The sequence below is a fragment of the Mesocricetus auratus genome, unplaced genomic scaffold (genome assembly GCF_017639785.1).
Source record: "Mesocricetus auratus isolate SY011 unplaced genomic scaffold, BCM_Maur_2.0 Super-Scaffold_100031, whole genome shotgun sequence".
Classification (NCBI taxonomy): domain Eukaryota; kingdom Metazoa; phylum Chordata; class Mammalia; order Rodentia; family Cricetidae; genus Mesocricetus; species Mesocricetus auratus.
Window position 1 is genome coordinate 16,903,590 of NW_024429212.1, and position 26,119 is coordinate 16,929,708.

Consider the following 26,119-nt stretch of genomic DNA (forward strand, 5'->3'; position numbering starts at 1 on the left):
CTTTTCATAAAGATTTCAAAATAAATCTAAGGTTATACATAGGATGTGGGTTTTCTCTGGGAGTAGTATTACAGAAGGTCTGTGGTATTACAGGGTCATGACACAATGCAGGTTACTTAGTCTCAAATACAAGTGTAGAGCTTCCATTTTAAAAGTATTTTATGTTACAGTTGCAGATGAAGAGCTCAACGAAAAGAAGAGGTTGCAGTACACTAAGACAGGCATGTTCTCTCTCCAGCGAAAGCCAAACTCTGGGTAATTTCAAAAGACACCTCTTTACTATTTTAAATAACATTTTAATGGCTACATTATGAAACTAGGTTCAACTGTCAGAGAGGCCACAGCACTGGTTACAGCATGGTTGGAATACTTAAGTATTTGTTATTTTCAATTCATCTATTAAAGTCAAAGGTCTCATCCACTGTAGCTGCACATGAGCTGACTGTAAGACAGTTGACGAGTAGAACCCTGTCTAATGAACGGAGTAATACTGAAACATCAAGAATAACCACTAAACTTTAATAAGTTATTACTGATTTATAACAAAGCCTCAAGAAAAAATTAATCAGAACAGTAAATGTGGTAAGCGGTAGCCTCTCCATGACTTCGAGGTGACTCATTTGAAACATCTAAAAACAAATCACACTAATCTCACGTATAACTGATGAATCTTCAGTTTCCTGTAATTTAAAGTCATAGACACAGTCTTTTTGGTAACCAGAAGAAAATGAAAATGCATTTAGATAGCTACAAAATACAGACATATGTTCTATGTGTGTGTGTGTAGAGAGAGAGAGAGAGAGAGAGAGAGAGAGAGAGAGAGAGAGAGAGAGAGAGAGAGAGAGAGAGAGAGAGAATAATGTTCTGAAAAGTACAGAAGGAAGAAAAATTAGACTGATATTTTTTGGCATTTTTTTCAATGCTAAGTTTGACTTACAAAGAGAAACATGGGTATTTTAGAGTGACATTTTTGACAATATTGGGCAAATGTACACATGCAAAGATCAGCCTTCATACAGAAACAGAAAAGGCTGGAAATGTTTCTTATAAATTGTCATTTAACTGGCAATGAATTAATTTTCTTACAGATATTTAAAATTCTACATAATTCTAAGTTCCTAAAAAGTATGAAACCACATAATTTACATCAGACTTTGTGTGGAATAGCCTTAGATTTAAAGAAAAATTGAGAAGACATTTCCATACACCAAGCAGTCTCTTTCCCATTAGTATCTTACATTCATTAATTACGTTGGTTAAGATTCCTGAACCAGTATGACATGCAACTATGAATTAAATCCATGGTGTACTCACCTTCCTCCTGTTTCTAGGTCTACCTGACACTGTAATGTATTTAGTTATGTCCCTAGGTTCCTCTGGCTATGACAGTTTCTCAGATTTTGAGTGTTTTTCATGGCTTTGAGCTATACTAGTCAAGTGTCTGCAGAATGTACACAATGGAATCTGTCTGCAGGATAAGGATCCTGTATCATATGCAAACCCTAAAAACTAGACAGCAAGCAAAGAGGAGCAGTCCTATACCCGGATTTCTTTGTTGTGATACAGTTACAAACAAGCTCCAAGTTTTAAAAAGTTCTGAAGGACAAATATTCTATCATTTAATTAAGTTGTTCAAAATGGAAACAATAAATATACTTTGAGGGTCAGATGGAATCTTAGCAAACAAAGCTTGCATTTATATTATCACTTGCAGTGTAACTATTAATTTAGGAAGCTGGAAATAACAAATCAATTACAAAGCTTTCTGGTGAATTCCATGGTTCAGTAACATCACTGTAATCACACACAATTAAAAGCATTAATATTTTAAAGGTGATAGTAAAGGCCTTATCACTTCCTTTCCATCTCTGTCAAAAGTGCACACTGCTCTAGGCACACTGATTTAAACCCAGATCCCACATTCACTGTCAGAACAGAATTCTGAGTGGGCGTTTTCTAAGCCATTGGTGGTTGGGGTATTGCCCATCTGAGGCATCCCTAGAGGTTATCTGCTGGGCAAACTAGCAAAAGTGGGTAAGTGCTACGAAGTACCAGGAAAAGGACCTAGGCTGGGTCTGAGTAGAACCATCCTGTCTTAAATGAATAGTTTCCATTATCTGTAACAAAGCAATACAAACATAAAGGCTCACTTAGCATACTGTTTATAACACGCTTTTTGATAAACCAACATGCTTATTTTTTAATGACCTATTTTGCTCAACTAACTGAGCTAACATGAACTTTTCTATGCTTTGTCCCACTACTTGAGAAGTAGTGATAGTTCTGTTGTAGTGTTAATGTAGAAACAGAATTCAGACAACATTTGGAACAGAGTGGTAAAGACTCCAGTAAAGAGAGAAACATTGGTTTCTGACCATTTCCCATTAATGTAAAGACTGCACATACTTACAAGATAATTCTGAATAAGGTTTGGGCTAAGCATTTTATTAGAGTAAATGCCTCATACACTCAAATCCTTTATTGACTCTCCATATTACTCAGAGAAAAGCCAAAGTTCTTAGGTTCCAAGTAACAGGTCCTATTTGTTTCTCAGACTTCCTCTTTCTCCCTGACCTACCTACTCCACCCAGAGACTGACTACTCACAACACTCCTTACCTTAGCAGTGAGTTCTTTACCAAACCTCTGTCTGTCTTACTTTGTTTCTTATTATATGAGAGAGAGAGAGAGAGAGAGAGAGAGAGAGAGAGAGAGAGAGAGAGAGAGAGAGAGAGAGAGAGAGAGAGAGAGAGAGAGAGAGAGAGACTGCATGTAAGTGCAGGTGTCCATGAACGTCAAAGGTGTCAAGACTTGGTTCCTCTAGAAAAGCAGCAAGTGTTCTTTAGCACCGAGCCCTCGAGCCCCACATGCCTTATTTTAAATCCTTATTTTAAGTTCTTTCTAGTGAACCTCACCCGGTCACATTCTCAATACCTCCTTTTTCATCATGGCATTCATCATCTTCTAAACTGCATACTGTGTGATTCACCCTTTCTATTCATCTAAGTTTTTTGTCTACATTAAGCTAAAGAAGGAGAAAATTTTGTATCCTGTTTGCTAATCCAGGTAGTGATTTGGATACTGACAGGTACATCATAAACGCTCCATAAACGTTGGCTGAACTGAAGGAAATAACCCACTTAAATTTAACAGAATTTAACATTTTTTTTACATGTACCACTTTTAAATGGGGTCAACATTTAAGAACATAAATGTTATTTTGAGAAATAAACTGTTACACTCACAGCATCAAGTTTAGCATACTGATGATCAAGATGGTCAGAGGTTAGAGGAGAAAGACACACTGAGTGCAGCAGGAAGGAAGATCTGAAAGGCTGTGGGATGCTCAGCTTACGCACAGCGTGTGTTTACCCAAGGAAAAAGAGAAGAACTAGAACAACGGTCCTGATGGGGGGAGGGACAGAAAACTTTAAGCAGTGAACAATTATAATTGAAGGAATTACTACAGGAGACAGTCAATCTACTGTGAAAAAAAAATTAAACTACCCTAACAATATGTTCTGATACTATTAAATAATAATTTGTTTTAATTTAAAAGAACTAAGTGTGGATTCCCTTATAAATACCAATTCACTTTAAAATCTCCTATATTTTGAGATTCTTCAACTGTAAAGATATTAACAATTCCTGTCTTATATGGTTTCTATGAAATTAAACTACAGAATATACTAAGGAGATGAGAACACTACTGGACATGTTCTGTGTACAGCAGTACCAGCTACTAGTCCTTTTGTTATTGGTGTGCTGGAATATTTAAAGCATCCAGTATGAAGTATATTTCCAAGTACAATAAATCCAGAAACAAAACACTGAAACTGGGTTTTAACTTTACACAAATTAACTTGTTTAGCTCAAGGGATCCAACACCATCCTGTGGTCTGCTGGCACTGGCATACTCTCTCTCTCTCTCTCTCTCTCTCTCAAATAAATAGAAAAAACCCCACCAAGGACTGGACCGCCTGGCATGATGGCAAATGCCTACAACCCCAGCCCTTGGGTGGTAGAGGAGGATCTGGGCTTTAGAGGTCATTCTCTAATAAATTTGAGGCCCTACCGGAGGGTTGAGGATGAGATAGTGGCAGAGCACCTGCCTGGCATGCTTGAGGCCTGGGATTTGACCCTAATACACATGTGGGAGGGAGGGAGAAGGAAAGGGAGGGAAGAATGAGGAAGGAGAGAGAAGCCATGGGCAGGAAGAAGTACCAAATCCCTAAGTGCTACATGTACTATTGCACAGCACCTGCAGATAATAAAAACACACTGTGTGCTTTCAAAACCTAGAGGAATGGCACCGAAATTTTCCACCATAAAGAAAGACCATGTGTCAGATAAAGAGAAGTCAGCCTGTAATGCCAACGATCACAATGCGGAGGCACGGGATGCTTAGTTCTAATTACAATCTGGGGTTTCTGGGAGCCTATCTCAAAATGAACGAATAAATGTCTGAGAAAAATAGATGTGTTTAACCTGATTTAACAATATACAAAGCAGACAAATACGGAAGCTTCACACAGTACTCCACAAACATAATTGGATCGTGGTTTTCTGCATCCAGTAAGAATAAATGTAACTTAAACTCACAATAACTAATGGTTTAAAAGACAAAGCAGCTTAAAGCACAGGAATTCACTGGAGTGCTGAGAGCTGAGGGTGACTCAGCAGCTCAAAGCACTTGCTGTTCTGCAGACCCAGCTTCACTCACCTTCTAGAACGCAGTCAGGTGGGCCTCAGCCTCCTTACCTCCAGTCCCAGGGCACCGCCAGGCCTGCAGTGCACACCCACACATGTTGTTAAGATAGAAGGCTGGCCCAGACCTGGTGCTGCACTCCCGTCAGCCCAGCGGCTTGGGAGGCTAAGTGGGAGTATCCCAAGTTGGAGGCCATAAAGGAAAACTCAGAGCTTAGACCACTATAACTTCATGAAGACTGACTGCATAGAATGTACATGGTGCTGGGGTGAACCCTTAGCATTAAAAGCCAAATAAATAAAAGAGCTTTATCTGAGGAAGTAACAAGAGACTTGAATGAAATAACTATATAATGACTACCTAAAGATTAAAATGACATACATGATATACTAATTTCTTAAACCTGATGCCATTTTGGAATTAAACATCTGACTTTTATAGACAGAAAATTTATTGTTCCCAGGTTAATATTGTAGCAGAATAGTGACTAGACTCGCCAATAAATAACTATCATTCAGTTTAAGAACAAGAAATGTAGGTAGTAATACATTTTTAAAACCGTTCCAGGAGCTGGGGTTGGTGCCTTTAATCCCAGCACTTGTGAGGCAGAGGCAGGCGGATCTCTGAGTTTGAGGCCAGCCTGGTCTATAGTGCAAGTTCCAGAGCAGCCAGGGCTACATAGAAAAACCCTATATTGAAAAACAAATGACAAACAACAATACAACAGTTCCAGGAAAAGGTTTAAGTTCAATGTAAGACTCTAAAATAAAGCATTTCCTTCAAAAGTAGGAGCAGTATTATAAAAAATAATAAACAATTACACACGTCTTGATGTCAAATAATAACATGCAGGTGGACTCAATCGCCCCAAAGTAGCTGAAGAATCTTTGAAAACAAATTCAATAAATGTTAGCCTCACAGGTGTGTGTACGTATGTTTGTGTCTGTGTATGTGTGTATACACGTGTGTGTATATCATACACATATATATACACATATATGTTAAAGTCTTTTTAGAATGTCACAGAATTTATAAAGTATTTCTCCCTCTATTTCCTCTACGTATATTTTCAAAAGTATACTTTAGTAATTATATTAAAAAGCAAGCTTTAATTATAAGAATAAGAGATTATGCATTATATAATACAAAAATTAAAACCATGTTATATAATAATATAGTTTATTACATGGAGAATTTAGTTTGTGAGAAATTAACAAATGCCAAGCCTAGTGGTACACACCTTTAATCCCAGTACTCTGGAACCAGAGGCAAGATATCTTTGTGAGTTTCAGTTTAACCAAGGCTACATAACATCAATTGGAAACATTAATTGATGGATAAATACAAAATACAGAGTCTTAGTCCCCCCCTAGTGGAACTTAAAACTGATTTGACATATTTCCACAACTGTGAATAATTTAAGAGGTTTTTTTCCCTTTAAGACATAGCTCTATATAGTAGCTCATGCTGGCCTTGAACTTTTAATCTTCATGCCTCTCTCTTGAGAGTGCAGAAATTATTGCCTATCTGTGAATCTTAATCTACAGTAAATAAATAAATACATTAAATTAGTATCTGTGGATCTTAATCTACAATAAATAAATGCTGAGCCAGAGACATTTACTAACAATATCCTTCCAGAGTGACTTAAAAGCGAGTCAGATCAAGGGCACACAGTTCTGGAAGAGCAAGGAAATTGCCTCAAAAACTGTAGAATGTACAAAACTGTAAGAAGACAACAGTACGCCGAAGGGCACGGCAATCTGAAAGAACTCGAAAGCCCTGGAAAAGGAAACTGTGGAGGATAGTGGGCATGGTTGTGTGTGGGGGCGGAGACAGAGTGGCGAGAGATAAAGCTGGAAACATGAGTGTGGGGAATGATAAAAGACGAGGATCTCATGCTGAGGAGTTCTGATGTGATTGGCAGGTAAAGGCCACCAACAGATGCTTGTATTTTAGAAAGGCAGCTCTGGGAACCGCTGGAGAGTTACCTACAGTGGAAGCTGTAAAAAGAGACTGGCTGGGAGAAGCAAGACAGTCAGTAGATGAACTGAGGGTGGGCAGGGAACATCAGAAATGCTAGGACAGGTCCACAAAGGGGCTTGTTTGTTTTGCCTCCTGTAGTACTAGTCCACACAACAGGTAAAACACCGGCAGGGAAGTAACTTAAGGTGTAAAATAATGTTAGCTACTGAAGCCGAAAACTTGACCACCTTACACATGCATCTTTGGCATGCATTATAGATGGTAAGAAAGGAGTACCTGAAGTTATTCCAGGCTGAAAACGTGCTAACAAATGGTCCACTTATCAAGACTCAAGATACAGAGAAACAGAAGTGTGGTGGAATAACCAATCCTCTGCACACTGTGAATATGTATTACTCTCATGGTTAATAAAGGACTGCCTGGAAGGCAGCAAGGCAGGAAATAGGCAGGACACCCCAACTAAGGATGCTGAGATGAAGAAGGGCAGAGTCAGGAGACACCAACAGGCACAGAGGAAGCAGGATGTATAGAAAATGAATAACCCATGAGCCAAGTGGCAGAGCACAGATAAGAAACATGGTTAATTTAAAATGTAAGAGCCAGCTAGTAACAAGCCTGAGCTACTGGCTGAGCATTTACAATTATATTAAGTTTCTAAGTGATGATTTGGGAGCGGCTAATGGCACAGGAAAACTCTGCCCACACAGAAGCTTTGAAGTAGAATAGAAAAACATTTGATTTCGCCGAAGCCAAATGTGAAACCTACCTACGCATGGACTGGTTGATGAGTGGATAAGGAAGATGTCAGTGTATACAATAGAATGCTACTTGGCCTTTAAAAAAGATGGGAGTTGTGCTAGCTGTGACGGCATTCTGCAATCCTAACACTTAGAAAGCAGAAACAAGATGATCATGGGTTAGAGGACAGCCTGAGCCATATAAACTTCCATGCTAATGTGAGCAACACAGTAACATGCTGCCTAGAAAACAAAACAAAACAAAAAAAATATAGCAAAAAGAAATCTTGTCATTTGTGATATGTATAAACCCATATGCTCATGAACACTGGAATCTAAGAAATCCAACCTTATAGCAAAGTAACAGTATAAGGATTGCTAAGGACTTGGCACAGAAAGTCAGAGAAAAGTTTAAGAATATTTAGTGCCCAAGCCTGACATCTCCTGCTTTAGCCTCTCAAGTGACTGGAATAACATTTGCCACCATGTTTGACCCACATTTACTTTTAAAAATCTAAATTTTCTTTTTAAAATAGAAGTGACAGTGCAGAAATATGATGAAGTGCCATTCAAAATGGACTTATTACCAGTTAACAAAAGCGAAATCCAAGTTCTCTGCTCAGACTTTGGACTTCAAAAAATAAAAGGCTTTCATATATCAAAAGACATTATCAACAAAGAAAAGGGGCTACCTTTGGTGCTGAGATAATCTTTTTGTACACCATGTGAAGATATGTCTCTGTTTACCTCACCTGCCTAAGGCACCTTCTGATTGGTTTAATAAAGAGCTGAACAGCCAATAGCTAGGCAGGAGAAGATAGGCGGGACTTCCGGAGAGAGATAGGAACTCTGGGAAAGAATCTGAGGCAGGAGGTTCACCAGCCAGATGCAAATGCAGGTGAGTGTATGGTACCAAGGAAAGGTATGAACCACACGACAGAATGTGTATTAATACAAATGGCTAATTTAGAGCTTAAGGGCTAGTTAACAAGCGTAAGCTAAGGCCAAGCTTTCATAATTAATAAAAAGTCTCCGTATCATTATTTGGGAGCTGACAGCACAAAGAAAGACCTGTGACACCTTGGTGCTAGAGAGACAGGTCAGCGGTTAGGAGCAAGTGTTCTCTGGCAGAGGACCCAAGTTCTGTTCCCAGAACCCATATCGTGGCTAGCAACCACCTGTAGGGAACCGACACCCTCTTGTGGCTTCTGTGGGCATTACATGCACATGGTATACATAACGTAGGCCCATATACATAAAATAAAAAATACATCTTTTTTGTTTGTTTGTTTTTGGTTTCTTTCGAGACAGGGTTTCTCTGTATTGTTCTGGAGCCTGTCCTGGAAATCGCTAGACCAGGCTGGCCTCAAACTCACAGAGATCCGCCTGCCTCTACCTTCCAAGAGCTGGAATTAAAGACATGCACCACCAACGCCCAATGAAAAATAAATCTTAAAAAGAACATACAGGAGAAAATATTTATAAACAACATCATTTGACATGGGATTGCTACTGAGAATGCACAAGTACCTTCTACAACTCATCAGAGACAAGACAAATAGATTCACAAGTGGACAAGGCTTGAGTGGACTTTTCTCTAAAGATGATACATAAAGCTAAATATCAGGTAAAGGGATGCCTGGTACTACCACCCACTGGGAAACCGCCTATGAGAATAAGGAGGTGATACCACCTAAAACACACAGGATGACAGGTTTCCAAGCTCCTGAAAATTAGTTAGTAGTGGTGAAGATGTAGAAAATGGAATTCTTGTGCTCTGAATTTAGGAATGTAAACCGGAACATTTTACAGAAAACAGCATTGCAACTCCACACAAACTGAAACAGAATTATCGTATGACGCAGTATTTCTAGATGATGCACAGAAACATCTCTGATCACAGCAGTGTCGCTCACAACAGCAAAGGCAGACAAATGAGTGGTAGCACAGATGTAGTAGACACAGGCAGTGAAGGGCGCACGTAGCTTTAAAAGGAAAGAGGGTATAAGGTGCACTACGTGAATGGACCTTAGAACTTCATGCCAAGTGAAACCAGCCTATCACAAAGGACCGTTTCATGGTTCCCAATAGAATGTAACTGGAGTGGTCAGATTCACAGAGATAAGACACTAAATGGTGAACGCCAGGGGCTATAGAAGGAGGAACGTCAAGTCAGGACTTGCTGGACACGCTGAGTTTCATGCAGGAAACAACAATGTTCTGGAGGCAGATGGTGTTGGTGGCCATACAACAGCATGAATATTCTTAATTGTAAATGTTAAACACTTTATGTTATGTATAAACAAAAACACACCTGAGGGCTGAGATTTCTCTGTGGGTAGAGCACATACCACCCAAGTGAGAAGCCCCAAGTTCAGGTCCTCAACATCCATGTGAGTGTCAGCTGAGCATGGCAGCTGCCTATGATGCCAGGCAGGCAGAGACTCAGGAGACAAGGGATTCCTGGAGCAGGCTGGCTAGCAAGACTAGCCAGAGTGTGAGACCCTGCCTCAGTGAATAAAGCCAATAGCAATAGAGGAAGACATTCAACTTCAACTCTGGCCTCCACAGTCGCCGGGAGGCAGGTCTGGAGCACAGGGAGGAAGCCACGCCATACCTGGATTTCAAGCTCGGCAATGTGCTGCTGCAGTTCAGCCACGGCGGCTATGCTATCAGCTTCCCGGAGTCTCACAGCCATGACTTCTTCCTTGTTCTGCAGCACCGAGAAAAACAGTAATAAACTGGCGGAGTTTAGAACCGAGATTTTTCAGATCATACAAAATATTAAGGTACGCTGGGTGGTGGTGGCATGTGCCTTTAATCCCAGCACTCGGGAGGCAGAGGCTGGCAGATCTCTGTGAGTTCAAGACCAGCCTGGTCTACAGAGTGAGTTCCAGGACAGGCTCCAAAACAATACAGAGAAACCCTATCTAGAAAAACAAACAAACAAACAAAAAATATTAAGGTGCATAAACCCAGCAGTGTCTGAGATAAGTGACCATCTATTAGTTCAAATCAGATGCTGCCTCCAAATGAAACTGTGTGAAATTTATGAAAAAACAAACAAAAAAAAAACATTTGTGATTCAGAGTGTTTTTGGACTGAAACTGGGGATTATAAGCTTGTAATATTTTAAGTGAAAATACTCAAAGTCATTTATTGAGTAAAAATAATGTTGATAATATAGGTAATATTCAGATACTTTGTATAGATGGAAAATAAAATGAGCTTTAATGGTTACTCGCCAACAAATCATAAACTTTAATTATATAAAACTTAATGAAAGCAAATAAAATTTATGTAACTAAGGGACTGGCTTCTTTGAAAAAATTATAATTGTTAATGAATTGTTGCAGCCTAACAGGGAAATGTGACAAGTCCTAGGTGCTAGAGTAACAATTAGTACACTAATATTAATTACCAAGATCTACAGGATCTAAAGAAGACTGAATTAATCCAGAGTTCACATACAAGGGGGACATCAGACATTAGTGCCCTGCAAAATGTATCCTTGGTACATTTTACAAGGTACTAACAAACAAATAAAACCTAAGGGAAATCCCTATCAGTCTGCCCAGTCCTCTACTGTCCTGAGTCTTTATCCATTACTTAGAAAAACTCAAAACAAGTATCTTCATGTCCAAATTCCATAAACACTTCAAAAGAACGCTGTGTTTTGCTAACAGGTACCAAGACAATATTAAATTCAGAAATACTGTTACCAAAATGTTTAAAGAAAAGTGACATTCGGATAAAAAAGACTACACTTAGTTCTCTATTACAGATAAATCACAAGGACGATGTGGCAGCATAAAGTCTCAGCTACCAGTGAGACAAATCATACAGCTGTAACCTTACTGTGCACCACTCCATTTTTAAATTAGTCCCGCTCTACATTTTAAAAGGGTTACTTCTTGAGTTAATACAATTGTCAGTACTGCCTACAGATTTCTTCAGTCTAAATTCTAACAGCCATGAATATTTATCAGGATGTAATTTCATCTCTGGATTTCGGTGACACTGATAAACCACTCAAGCTTCACTCTCGGTTTTTAATGACACCAGAGCAAGTTGATGGAATTACAGCTTTATGTGTGTCACTGGAAGTCAGTTCTCAGAGAACAGTTAAGGCTTGAACACACGAGGGGCACAGCACTACCAGAGCAGCTGTGCTAGAGATGGAGGAGTTCCACTCACACATCACAGCTTCCCTCCAGTGACCTGCTCCAAGGCTCAGACTACACACGTCTAGTCATTCTCACACACGTTTATGTATGTACATCCATCCTCCTCTCCTCTAACCGATGCCCCAACCATCTGTCCCTCTCATTAGCTAAAGCTACTATATGGTCCTTCTGTGAAAAAAAAATTCAACGTATTTCAAATACTTGTAGTGATTTTCAAGCAAAAAGCTTCATGCAACACAAACTGATTAAAAGAATGGAAATTGTACTCATTTTCTTAATTTACCTATACATATACATTCCTCTTTCTCTCTCTGTTACCCAGAAAGCATATCAGTAATGACTGCTTCAACCTCTCCAATCACCTGCATTTTCAGTTGAGTCATCACAAGCTAGGTTTTAAAGAGACACTAGTCAAAAGAAACATCGAAAAGCCACTCTAGTCTATGCCAGTGTAAGACAGTAACTTAACCAAGTCTAAGGTTAAAAATGAGGTGTCGTCCTTGCAATTTACCCTCTGAACAAGATGATATATCCTTGTCTGAAATTTTAATCTAGCTGTGAATCCAGCAATGAGAGGCAGAGAGAAAAGAATCAATGAGATTCTGAGATCAGTTTAGTCTACACAGCAAGCTCCAAGCTAGTCAGGATCATATACTGACTACTCAAAAAGACAAAATAAAACCACGGTAAATAAATCTATAAAAGGCGTCGTTACACTGAAACTTACCTTGCATTCGATCTCTGCCTGTCTGCGCTTTGCCTCACTTAACTGGGTAAGCAACCCTTTGTTCTTCGCAGAAAGAGAATGTACCTTCTCCTGCAGACTGGTCACCTCTTGTTCTGCTCTTCGAAGTTGGTTACTATTGATCTGGTTCTAATGGGAAATATAAATAGGCTCACTATAGATAAAAGCCTGGACATTTTTAGTAAATTTTTATCTGTAAATCTTACACTTTAACAGTCTTACAAATTCTGCCAAGTGTGCAACACATATAATCCCAGTACGAGGGAGGCTGAGGAAGTAGGATCAGTAAATTCAAAGATAACCTGGGCTACACTGTGAATGTCAGGACAGCCCATACCACACAGCAAGACTCATGTCTCAAACACAAACATTTAAAACAAAAAAAAACTGAATTCTTCAAAAGAATATTAAAAATTATAACCAACATAACGGTCGGGCACGGTGGCACACCTGTAATCCCAGTGTCTGGAAGGTGGAGGCAGGAGGACCAGGAGTTCTAGGTTAGCTTTGTCTCTGTAATACAGACTTTGAGGTTAGCCTGGGCTACACGAGACCCTGCTTCAAAACACCAGAAATACTTAAAGAAACAAAAATTTAAACCTAAATATACCATTTATTTATTTTTTTAAAATCTATAAACTATGAAGACCTTCACATACGACCTAGAGGTGGGTATCTCTGAAACACTGGAGACACACATGAGGAAACAGCACAAACTGACCTGGAAACTCTCACATCACCCTGTGTGTCACATGTCCTATATCCCCTGTCTAGTTTGGCTTCTTTTCCAGGATGCAGCGTGGGATTTCCTGCTTTGATTTTTGAGATAGGCTCTCACTGTGTCACTCATGCGGATGCTCCTGCCTGCCTGTGCTCGGCCACAGACAGCTTTCAAGTCTGGCTTTGCCCCTTGATGATTAAGAAAGCAACATCTCCAAGTCTCTAGTTTTCGTGTCCGTACGAAAATACATGCTATTTTTTATTTAACTTGGACGTCTCCAGAACTAAATGAGATCATACGTGAACAGCATATATGTGGTAAGATCTCTGTGAACGTGTGTTCTCTGGTCTTTGACAAGTTATTGAATCCTAACCAAATTCCAATGTACTGGGAGAATAGGTGGCCACGGCCGCTGGTCTTCTGGCTGTGTTAGAAAGATCGCGCAAGGAAGACATGGAAGGGTCACTGCAGGAGACGTCTATGGGCACAGTGAACCCCAGCTGCCACTGTTATCTGGTTCATTCTACCTCGCTCCGTGAAAAATGGCGCTGCCTCCAGTTTCACTGGGGAAGAAGGTGGAAAATTCCATATGTAGACTTCCACTGCCAATTCCTTCCCTTTTTCTCATCTTCCGACCACACTCAGAAGACCACCTATCGAAGCCATCACCTGTGAGTCTATTCTTTCTCAGTGCAAAATTAAATGCACTGAGTTCCAAATGTCCTACAACCTTTGTCTTAGGTGCTTGCCACACCTGGGACAAATAGCTATACCCCCCGACGGATATTCCTTCATCACAGCTGCAAAGAATCTCAAGACTTAACGGTGGGTTAGAAGCAGTGACAAAAAGACAAGAGTATAGTTTAAGAATTCCTCATAATAAGGAAACTATATGAGGACTTTACATCAAATAAACGCTTAAAATTATTAAAGAGACAAAAAATAAAGTGCTGGGCATGGAGGCACATTTATTTAATCCCAGCACTGGGGAGGCAGCGGCAGAAGGATCTCTGTGAGTCTGAGACCAGCTTGGTCTACAGAGCGTGTTCCAGGACAAAGAAACCCTGTCAAGAAAAAAAAAAAAAAACACACACACACACACACACAAAAGAAAAAGGGAAAAAGAAAGAAGTCAGTAGGAGAAACATCCAGAAGTAGCACAGCAGGCACACCTATTACCTCAGCACGTGATAGGCTAAGCTGGGGAGGAAGAGTGAATTTGGCCAAAACACCCTGTTGTCATTTTTTTTTTTAAGCCAGTGTCTTGCTATGCGGCCTGGGTTGGTCTGATACAACCTTTCTGCTTTTACCTGCTGAGTGCCCTAATTATAGATGTGTGTCACCATGCCTGGCTAAATTTTGCAAATTTTAAGAACTAATCAAATAGAATTTCTACAGATCAATATAACTACTGAAATTAAAAATTCAATGAGGGACTGGATAGATGGCTCGGTGGGTTAGATGCTTGCCATGTATGGCCATGTAGATTTGGGTTTCCATCTTTGGCATCCAAGTATAGACCGGGCATGGCAGCTCATATTTGCAACCCCAATGCTGGGGAGCTAATGTCCAGGGGGGACAGAGATAAGCAGCCTCTAGAGCTCACTGGTATCCGGTCTAGCCAACAGGTGAGCTCTAGGTTTAAGGGGAGACCTGTCCCAAACACATGCACACCCAAACACAAACATGTACATGTGTAACACACACACACACACTCAGTGAAAGGATGAAATACAAGATTAGGCATACTGAAAAATATTAGAGTTCCAGAAGAGTTCATAAGACATGGAGGGGGGGGGGGAATCCAAAATTTCAGGACAAAATGTTTTTTAAAAGCTGTGGTAAGATATGTTGGTATTTGAGAAAATTTTATCTTTCCCCCAACAAAAAAATGTGAGTCTCAATTAGGGTTTCATTGCTGTGAAGAGACACCATGATCATGGTAACTTTTATGAAAGAAAACATTTAATTGGGGCTCACTTATAGTTCAGAGGTTTATTCCGTTATCACCTTGGTGGAAAGCAGGCAGCGTGAAGGCAGACAAGGTGCTGGAGAAGGAGCTGAGAGTTCTACATCTTGACTCACAGGCAACAGGAAGTGGTCTCCGAGACACTGGGCGTGGCTTGAGCATACATGAGACCTCAGAGTATACCTCCACTGTGACACACTTCCTAGAACAAGGCCACACACACTCCCTATGAGCTTATTGGGGCCAATTACATTCAAATTACTTCAGTAAGTGGAAGCTAGCTGTGTAAGGCTGTAATCCTGGCTACTCGGGATACTGAAGCAGGACGATCACACATTCTTGTCATATACCCCAACAGGGAGGTATACACAACAAAGGTTGGTCAGTCTTAGAACTATGGGCTGGTGGCAAGGGAAAACAGTCATTATATGAAGAAGCACAGACTTTACCCTATCTCTTCCAAGGAATGGAAGCTTTATCTGGCACAGAACCAGCATACACTTCTGTCTTTGGAAGAAGAGGCAGTAATGTGTTCTGGACCGAGGACTACTGTTATTGGTAGGCAGAAGCATTAACAGGCCAAACACCTCTGATACAAAAGCAAATGGAGGCTACATCAGAAAATGAGAAGGAACCTTGCCCCTCCAGCTCCCAGCAACGAGTAACAGAGAATACTGCTGGAAATAGTCTCAATTCCAGGGGTTGGTGCTGAATGAAGACATGAAGTTTCTGAGAAAAGCTCTCTGGGAAACTAGCCCTGTGATGATATTTTGTTCATGATGTAATAAAGCTTGCCTGAAGATCAGAATGCAAAGATAGCCAGTCACAGAGGCCAGGCAGGGTGGTACACACCTTTAATCCCAGCACTAGAGAAGTGTATAAGATAGGAGCAGGGTCTAATGCAGTAGTCAGTCTCCAGCCACCACGAGGATTTGTGGAGACAGGATTGCCCTTTCGGTCAGGTAAGACCTAGTGGTTGGCTGTTTTGCTTTTCTGATCTTCAGTTTGAACCTCAGTATTTGTCTCTGGGTTTTTACTATTTGTGCTACACAGCCCTCATTCTGAAAATGAGGTATTGCCAAAGGGATTTGAACCCTGTGGTGCACAGTATACAACCACAGAGCAAACCTCAGCTCAGCACATCTGACAGTATTAACTCAACTCTGCCACATGAAAGGCCCAGCAGGAGGAAATGTGGACCCATTTCTAGGCATCAAATCTACTTACCTTAGTTACTGTCCTATACAAGATACCCAATTACTGCTATACCCTTCTCAATTTATATTTGTTGGGGCAGATGATGAAAATGGGCGCAAAAACTTACAAAGCATATGAAAAGGCAAGGAAAAACCAAGAAATGTAACGAGACAAAACTATACACAGAAGCAGTCTTGCATCTGATACAGAAACTGAATTATCTCACGGGGAACTTAGCATAGTTATGAGGGGTATGGGAGAGTGAGGTGTGTGCACAGACGTATCACCAATACCATCAGGAAAAGGAGAACCCAGCAAAACATCTGTGAAAGAAAAGCAGTGTCAGTCTTTTAAAATTGGAGAAGTAGATGTCGACAAGACGGCTCAGGGGCGCAGAGTGCATGCTGCTCTCCCAGAGCACCCACACGGCCAACTGTAACTCCAGTTCCAAGGGATCCTATGCCTCTGGCCTCCATGAGCACCTGCACTCACATGCACATACCCACACACATATACACAATTAAAGAAAACCATGAAGCCTGGAGAAATAAAGTCTTCCTCAAATAATAAAAACAAAGAAAATCTACTGCTAGCAGAGGAACACAAAACGTTTTCAAAACCAGGTGTGATAATGCCACCCCTGAATCTCAGTAACTGGGAGGCAGAGGCAAGAGGATGTGTGTGAGTTCCAGGGCAGCCAGGGCTGCACATCAGAGACTCTGTTTCAAAAACCAAAACAAAACAAATCTGCACACTGAAATAAAGATTCGCCAGACAAAAACACAATCTACAGGAAGGGGAATCAACTGAAAGAAAAACACATTTCACTAGGACAAAATAACAAAGGCAAAATTACTCACATAATCTATATGACACTAATACTTTAAAGGTGAGGAAGGTCAAGAGCACGCTGCAGTTACTACGTATGAATTCAAAGTAGACAATCTGTTGCCTCTAACTCAACATTATTTGAAGGCAGTGCTAATTAAAGATGCTTGTTGTAAAACACAAAGCAACCACAAAGAGTCTACTTGAAGGGACACTAAACAAGTCAAACCAAATAAACCCAAGAGATAAAGAAAAGGAATAAAAGACTCAACAAACAGGAATTAAATAAAACAGAAGCACAAAATCTGAACTAAGCAGGGCGGTTATAAGAAACTGTGAGGTCGGATTTTTGTAGTTTTACTGAGACAAAGCTCATTTCTAAAACCACCTCAAGTATACATAGAGTTTAGTAGTTTTTAGCAAATTCTGCATTAAAAAAAAAACACTTGGCAAACTCAATGCTATAAAGTACTTATATGTGTATCAGAAATGTAAGTACACAAGTAAGGTAGAAAGACAGAAAGATGAGGCAATTATAGTGCAGTTTAAATTATGACCATAAGTACCCCAAACTTTATCCAGAAACAGGAATGCATTTTGAGTGTCTCTGTGTCTGTGTTCTACATCACACAGCTGTTTTAGCACTTGGGAAATTCCACCTCAGTGTAACTGCTTTGTTTTTGCAGTCATGTATTTCACTCTATGCATTGGAAATCACTCTCCTGACAAGGTAAGAGTTCCAAATGATCCAGATGGCAACGGTGTCCACAGCACAGAGAAAGAGGGAACACCACACTCAATAAACACAAACATACAAATGAATGTTCAGAGCAGAACTACTTGCCACATAAAAATGTGCATATAAAAAGAGGACAGCGGCTCAATAAATTGGAGTATACTCTGTAGTCAACATGAACGAATTCTGGACAGTGACTACATGGGTACTCAGGATAATATTGCAGCTAACTATATGTCACTGTCATTGTACCACAGCTTTTTTTTTTTTAATTCTCAAAAAACTTCATGATTACTACCAGTCCAAGGTCTTGGCATTTACAAACCAGTGACTCATAGGAAAATCTAGCACAAGCCACAGCTGCCTGTCCAGCCCAGTTTGAAACACAAATCCTCTAGAAAGCCATTCCCCAAACTACCTAGTTGTAGTTAAATGTCATCTCCTATGTGGGGTAGAAACCTCTCTCTCATCTGAACTTAGAGTCAGTTTCTGGTCATGTTTACTATAGTCTGTGACACCTGACTGCTTAGCTGTCTGTCCATCCTTTAATGGCTAGACAATGCCTCATACTTCAGAAGCTCTCTAAACCATGTCTGGAGCTTGACTCCCCCCACATACATACAAATACACACACACACACACACACACACGTATAAATTTTGTTCATAAAAATAAAACTTCCCACAGAGTGGTAGTGGTGCATATCTTTAATCCCAGCACTCGGGAGGCAGAGGCAGGTGAATGTCTGTGAGTCAGAGGCCAGCCTGGTCTACAGAGCGAGTTCCAGGACAGCCAAAGCTACACTGAGAAAACTTGTCTCGGAAAACCAAATAAATAAATAAATAACCAAATAAATCAATAAAACTTCCCATTATAAATAAAATCTGACTCCTTATAATTTTAGACACTCCCATATTTATTTATTTTCAATAAAACTTTATTGAATTTCAATAAAACCTTTTGAGAAAGTAATTGGATGATATGAAACCAGATATGTCTATCCTAAAGACACTGCACACTCACATTAGCATGCCTGGTGGAATCACCACCATCTCTGTTCACTAAAATACAGGATGAGACATGAGTAAACTATGCCCCCTACTGGCTAAATAAATACTCTGAAAGTCAGTAATATGCACTGTTGCCCTTCCCTATGTATCCATCAATTCAAACTGCTAAGGAGTGAATTTTTTTTATTGTATCTACTGCATATATGCAGACTTCTCCTGTAATTATTCCCTAAATAATCAAGTGTAACAATCATTTCTATTGCTTCTTTGTTATATTATACATTGTACCTAGGGATGATTTGAAGTATACTACAGAATGTACGTAGGTTACACACAAACAAACCATTTTATTTAAGGAACTTGGACATCTAAAGATCCTACAATCTGCACCATGGATCCCACAGGACAACTTTATGTGAAATACAGCTCACACAAACATTAATTTATAAATTTTACAATGCAAACAAGTTTTGTCAGTAAAACAACCTGCACATCTTGGGGCACATACATTTAGGACAGGGTGTGAGAAGGGACCTGAGGAGCTGACCCCACACTTACATTTTAAACTTATTACTCAGGCTCACGTTACGTAACTTGAAAGGGTAAAATGCACATTACAGTCGACACTTGTGATTCTCTACTGGAAATTTATAGAGACAGATTTATGGAAATGCATGGAGAGGGCAGAGATCAGGGTGCTGCTAAACACCCTGTGATGCACAGGCTAGCTACGTAAACAACTTCTAGCTCAGATGTTATGTATTCAGGTTGAGGAACCTTGCTCTGTATAAATTTCCCTTCTTAATTTGTACAATAAGGCAACACTAATAAGCCCAAATGGAGTCTGGCTTGCTTAAATTTTATTGAAGGGTCAAAGCAGAGATTAAACCTCTGGGGGAAAAATGTATATGCTTATAATCCCAACACTGGGAAGGTTGGGGCTGGTTTGTCACTAGTTTGAGACTAATCCAGGCTACACAATGAGTAACAAGTCAGCCAGGGACACTGCACACCCTTGTCTGGAAAAAAAAAAAAAAAACCCAAGCCCCAAAACAAAGCTAAAAAAAAAAAAAATAGGGCTGGGGCAATGGCTGTGAGCAGGAGTGCTTGGTGAACAAGCATGAAGGCCCGAGTTTAGATTGTCAGCACGTGTGTAAAAGGTGGGCTCACATTTGAACCTAGAGCTGGGGTGTTGGGGACACAGGCAGGAAAATTATTGGAGCTTGCTGGCCAGAGAGCTTAATTGTAGAAAATGGTAAGTTGCCACTGTTCCAGGTTCAATGACAGACCCTATCTCAAGAGAGTAAGAGCAGGAAACTTTTAGCTTTCTGCTGTCTAGATTTCATCTTTTACATTAATTCTAAGGATAATGCAATGTTAAATTTTTTACTCATTTAGCACTCCCTAAACACAATGGCTTGTAATTTCCCATTTAAAGCCAAGATTTTTACTCTTCATAACTTTATAGTATCTCTTCAATGTTATTCTTTGTAACACAAAGAAATTGAGACAACAGCTGTGTAAGACTCTGACCTAGTGCTACTTGCAATCCAGTCGGGCTTGCCCGTCGTACCTGTGTCTCCATTTCCATCATCCTTTGCTTCATTTCTCTTATTTCTGCTTGTGTTTCGGCTTCTCTAAGGCGAATGCTCATCAGCTCATCTTGTAACTCATTCACAGCATTTTTCTTGGGCGGATCTTTCCATCTCCCGGAAGTTCGAGCTAAATGACGCTAAATCATAAAACATTGTATTGCAACAAATACTTTACCAAAATTAAGAGTTAACTTTATAGAGCATGTATTTAAGCACTGTCCAAGATCATTTTATTTGCTTGAGAGAAGTTTTTGCATTGTACTTCTAGTAGATTTTTGGCTTATCTTCCTGCCTCAGCTGCCTAAGTGCTGGGATCCCAGATACATGTCACCAAACCCAACCTAACTGACACTTTGTTGCAGCTGGGTACTTTTCAAAATATATTTTTTAAAAAGCCATGACAGTATCAAGGAATAATTACTTTTGTTCTTTCAAAATTATATTACATTTATTCGCTGTTTGGGAGTGTTCCAGAGCACACATATGGAGTGCAGAGGACCACTTGCCAAGAGTCAGTTCTCTTCCCCCTTGGGAGTCCAGGGAAATCAGTTCAGATTCTCAGCCTTGGTCACGAGTCCTTGCAGCAAGTGTCCCCTCCCACTAGCATCTCACAGGCCCCTCAAACACTAATTTCAGTCTTTCCTAGAGGTCTCATCCCACCCTCAGTTCAAGCCAAGATCACCATTCTGAACCAGCAGTTTTTAAAACTCCATTCTCTTCTTACATGGTGTTTCCTTTTGTTATCAAATTTCCCTTACAAATAGACGCATTTATGGGAATATACCTAAAGTAGTGTTTATTTTGCGATATGTATTTTCAAAAGATGTCAGAAATTTACAAATATGCATTAGTGCCCCCTTCAGCTGTTTCACACTAATAGCAAAGTAAATGTTTGCTACACGAACAGAGTACCAAACCTCCTCTAAGTTCCACCTCTACAACATAGGTCAGTCTTTGTGCAGTGGGCAACAGCTAACACAGAAACTGACAACTGACCAAAGTGATGGAGTGGTCAGTCATAAATGAAACACCTGTGCCATGCCCCTCCCCTCAAGGCTCATTGTGGGAAAGGGGGTGGGGAAGGTCAGGGCAAGACAATGTCTTCTGGACATGATGGCACCATCGGACTCATGAACTCTCACCAGCTGTGGTTGCCTGCACAAGACCTGCATAAGATCAAGTCAGTCAACATTCCAGCATGAAGGGGTTAGCTGACAGTTCCTGGACAAGGGAATGTAGCCCCTGGTAGAGCAACCATGCTCAAATGGCTGACTCCACACCCATGAGTATAAGGGCAGCACAGACTGGACTAGTGAGTTTAAAAGAAAAAAAAAAAAAAAAAGAGGATCTGAAGTTGAGAGGGAAGGTAAACTGTATCTGGGATGATTTGGGGGAGGTGTGAGGGTGAATATAATCAAAATATATTGCATACATGTATGACATTCTCAAAGGATAAAAATATTTAATAAAAATGAAAAGTTTTGTACTACATAAGAGGAATATTTCTTTATAGTTCACCAGGAAATGGTGAACAATGCAAAAGTTCAAAGCAATAAAAAAATATGATCTGGTTTTCATGGGTGGTGTTGGCACACGCCTTTAATCCCAGCACTCAGGAGGCAGAGACAGGCAGATCTCTGTCAGTTTGAGGCCAGCCTGATCTACAGAGTGAGTTCCAGGACAGCCTGCAAAACTACAGAGAAACTCTGTCTCAGAAAAAATTAAATTAAATTAAAAAAAAAACCATGATCTGGTTTCTACTTTATCTTTTGTTTCACTTTAAGAATTATATAAAGCACATCTTAAATGTACTTCCAAGTTGTAAATGTTCTTAACTGTGACATTGAATAAAATTTTTTTTCATTGTCTACTGTTGATCACCGGGTATTTCAAATCCACACAAACTAAGTACTTTGGTTTTAGTTCCCTTTGGAAAAGCACAAGTCTGACTCTGACGTACTTGCCAGTGTTCTTCTAGATCTCTGACTTGCTGCCGGAGTTCCTTCAAACCCATAATGGCTTCGGCTTCTCTCAGCTTCACAGCGATGAGTTCCTCCTGAAGCCTTGCAATGTTATTTTCATCAGGGAATGAGTTGTTCTTCTAAAGTCAGGGAAAAGTTGAGATTTCTTTTAAAACTTAGCACATTTGTTTAAATTAGTTTTGTATGCCTGTGTGTGCATGTATACATCTGTGGAGTTAGTTCTCCCCTGCCACCATGTGGATTCTGAGGACTGAATTCAGCTCTATTTGTATTCTTTTTTTTGGTTTTAGAGACACAGTTTCTGTGTAGCTTTGGAGCCTGTCCTGGAATCCGCTCTGTAGACCAGACTGGCCTTGAACTCACAGAGAACCGACTGTCTCTGCCTCCCAAGTGCTGGGATTAAAGGCGTGTGCTGCCGCCGCCACCACCCGGCTCTCTATTTGTATCCTTAAATATGGAAAATTGTAAGAAAGTAACCAGGAAGAACTGGAACTCTTAACTGAAGAAGACACCTGAAGATGAAAAGATCTCCCATGCTCATGGATTGGTAGGGTTAACAGCAAAAAATGGCATCCTACCAAAACAATCTACAGATTCAATGCAATGCCCACAAAAATTCCAACGCAATTGAAAAATCAATCTTCAGTTTTATATGGAAACACAGAAATCCCAGAGTAGCTAAACCAGTGCTAAGCAGTAAAGCAGTGCTGGAAGTGTCAACACCCTGTTCTAAGTCACACCACAGAGCTGCAATAACAATCTGACTCCAGAACAAGCGGGGATAGTCTGGAACTCGCTGACACAGGAAAGGGTTCTCTTATCCGCAGCCTTAAAGTCGTTTCTATTTTCTGCCTTTCCACTCTCCCTTTAGAAGGGGTCTCCTGTACACCAGGCTAAGTTTGAACTGCTCCCTCTATACCTGGCTCTATGTGGGGCTGGGGCCTGAAGTCAGGACCTCATGCCTTCTAGGCAAGCACGCACCATCGACCAAGTAGCAACATTTCCTTATTTGCTGATTCAGCAACTAACATAGTGTCCTCATATGTAAAACACATCAGGCCTAATTCAGCTCTCCAGTGGGGACTTTGGCAAGTGTCTAGCACAGCTCCCATCTCATGCAGCCTCCCTTACCTTCTCTATATCCAACACTTTATCCTGCATCTCCTTCAATGCGCACTGAGACTCAGCCTCGCTCAGTCTGGCTTGAACCAATTCCTTCTCCAACTGCAGCACAAAATCTTCATTGTAGGTGGAGCTGCATTTATGCTAAAGGTTAGAGACACATACTGAAATTTTATGGAAACACAAGCATGTAAATACATGCATACAGGAAAAATAATGAAATCACACTATGTGGGCATTATGGGCAACTAGAAAGTAAAATTCGATATACTCAGTATTCCAAAGTATTTCCTTTTCCTCAACAAATGAGTTTACAAGGGAGGGAGGGGGGACTGGGGGGGATAGGAAGGCAGGGAGGGAGGGAGGGAGGGAAGGAGGGAGGGAGGGAGGGAGGGAGGGAGGAAGGAAGGAAGGAAGGAAGGAAGGAAGGAAGGAAGGAAGGAAGGAAAGAAGGAAGGAAGGAAAGAAGGAAGGAAGGAAGGAAGGAAAGAAGGAAGGAAGGAAAGAAGGAAGGAAGGAAGGAAGGAAGGAAGGAAGGAAGGAAGGAAGGAAGGAAGGAAGGAAGGAAGGAAGGCAGGAAGGCAGGCAGGCAGGAAGGCAGGAAGGCAGGAAGGCAGGAAGGCAGGAAGGCAGGAAGGCAGGAAGGAAGGAAGGAAGGAAGGAAGGAAGGAAGGAAGGAAGGAAGGAAGGAAGGAAGGAAGGAAGGCAGGCAGGCAGGCAGGCAGGCAGGCAGGCAGGCAGGCAGGCAGGCCCAGTTCTGGCGTCTTTGGGGATGACTGTGCAGTGGCTTTTGGTAACGAGCTATTCCACTCCTCAACCCTGTTCAGACGAAGCACCTGTCTCCTTTCTGCCCACCTCTCAAGAAACTGAGGATCTGTTCTGATTCAACATGGTAACCATTAGCTTCACATGGTCACTTAGCAGGTGATGTGAGCCTAATCCTTGCCAAGTACGGTTACAAACGAGACACAAACTGTTTTCAGGGCAAGTCCCTTTTGTTCAACACACAGCACCACCACCAAAAGAGTAAAATTAAATAAGCACATAAAATAACTCCATGGTTTTTATGCTGATGGCATGTTGAAATATTATTTAAAATTGAGATAAACAAGCCGGGCGGTAGTGGCGCACGCCTTTAATCCCAGCACTCGGGAGGCAGAGGTAGGCGGATCACTGTGAGTTCGAGGCCGGGCTGGACCGATAGCCTCCGAAGCAATACAGAGAAACCCTGTCTCGTAAAAAACAAAAAACAAAAAACAAACAAAAAAAATTGAGATAAACAAAAAACATTAACTTCCCTTTTACCCTTTGCAGTATAGATAATACAATATCTTGAGAATGCTTATTTAGCTCATTAACAGGCTACAGAAGCAAATAAAGCTTAGATAAATAAAAATTAGATTTTAATGCATCGTAAGTTAAAAATGGCACACCAAATAAGGCGAAATATCTTAAACCCTAAGTAAGCAAAACTGTATTGCTTGAGAAATGTCAAATTCTTTAAAATACTTGCATGGATTAGCATAAGAAGAGAGGGAAAAAAGACACCACACAAAGAAACAGACCCCTGAGGCATGACATCCTCCCCTCTCCCTGTTTGCTCCACTGCATTCACAAATGCCAGGGAGGCCATTGCAGCTTCTTGAAGCCCACTGCAGCCCAAAACAACAAATACATAAGTAACAAATGTCGCGGGGGATGCTGGTGCATGCCCTCATCTTTGTCTCCATTTTACTCAAATCTCCACCTAGCAATTGAGAGCTACTTTTAAAATATGATTTTACTTATTGCCAAGACAAAATGTGCAATAGTATGTGTAATACAAAATTAAATAGTAAGGAAATCTCATGAATGTGACTGCCACATTCATAAGCATCTAGAAGAAATATAGAATTACAAAATGCAGAGTAGTCCAGAATAGGTTTCTGCAACAAAAAATGCATATTCTGATCTCCAGGTACATGGCCCCCAAAAATGTTCACAACCATCCCTACCCATGTGCCCAAAATGGCTGTGGATTTTTTGTTTTTTAAATCTATCGGGCATAGTGGCACATGCCTATAACTGCAGCAGTTGGGAAGCTAAGAGAGAAGAATTAAAAACTCAAAGCTAGTCAGGGCTAGAATGAAATCGGGTCACTCACTATGTGCAAGTTAGTAACACCATGTATCAGGACAAAAAGTAAAAAGGAGGCTGGGGATACGCTAGCTGGATAGATGACATGTTCACCATGCATTAGCCTTGCATTCAAATCCCAGTACTATCAAAAACTACCCATCACTTAAATACGATTTCCTTCTAATACCTAAAAACTGCATAAATCCTTTAAAATTAAAATTTCTCCAGTTACTTTTAATTACTATTAATGATAAAGAGATGTTAAGAAAACAAATACTCTCACTATAGCGAGCTCTTACTTGTTATTTAAAATGAAAGACAAACATTACATATAAATATATAAAAGTTTTAACCTTTAGATCAAAGCAATATTATTTTTAGAAAGATTGTTGTATTTTAAGTTTACATGTATGTGTGTGTCTAAGAATATATGACATACGTGTGCATGCCCTCACAGACCAGAATAGGCCACCAATGTT

At 40.4% G+C, this 26,119-nt stretch overlaps 1 protein-coding gene across 6 annotated transcripts in view; it reads right to left on the reverse strand.

The window, feature by feature from the left end:
* Positions 1 to 26,119, reverse strand: part of Evi5 (ecotropic viral integration site 5) — a 132,614-nt gene that overhangs the window by 37,792 nt on the left and 68,703 nt on the right. For all 6 annotated transcript variants that reach the window (XM_040733379.1, XM_040733382.1, XM_040733381.1 and 3 more), the window contains 5 exons: positions 23,532 to 23,666; positions 22,379 to 22,519; positions 20,397 to 20,555; positions 12,345 to 12,491; positions 10,048 to 10,143 (listed from right to left, as the gene is read on the reverse strand). In XM_040733379.1, the coding sequence (XP_040589313.1) occupies positions 10,048 to 10,143; positions 12,345 to 12,491; positions 20,397 to 20,555; positions 22,379 to 22,519; positions 23,532 to 23,666 (678 nt within the window). The remainder of the gene's footprint in view (positions 1 to 10,047; positions 10,144 to 12,344; positions 12,492 to 20,396; positions 20,556 to 22,378; positions 22,520 to 23,531; positions 23,667 to 26,119) is intronic.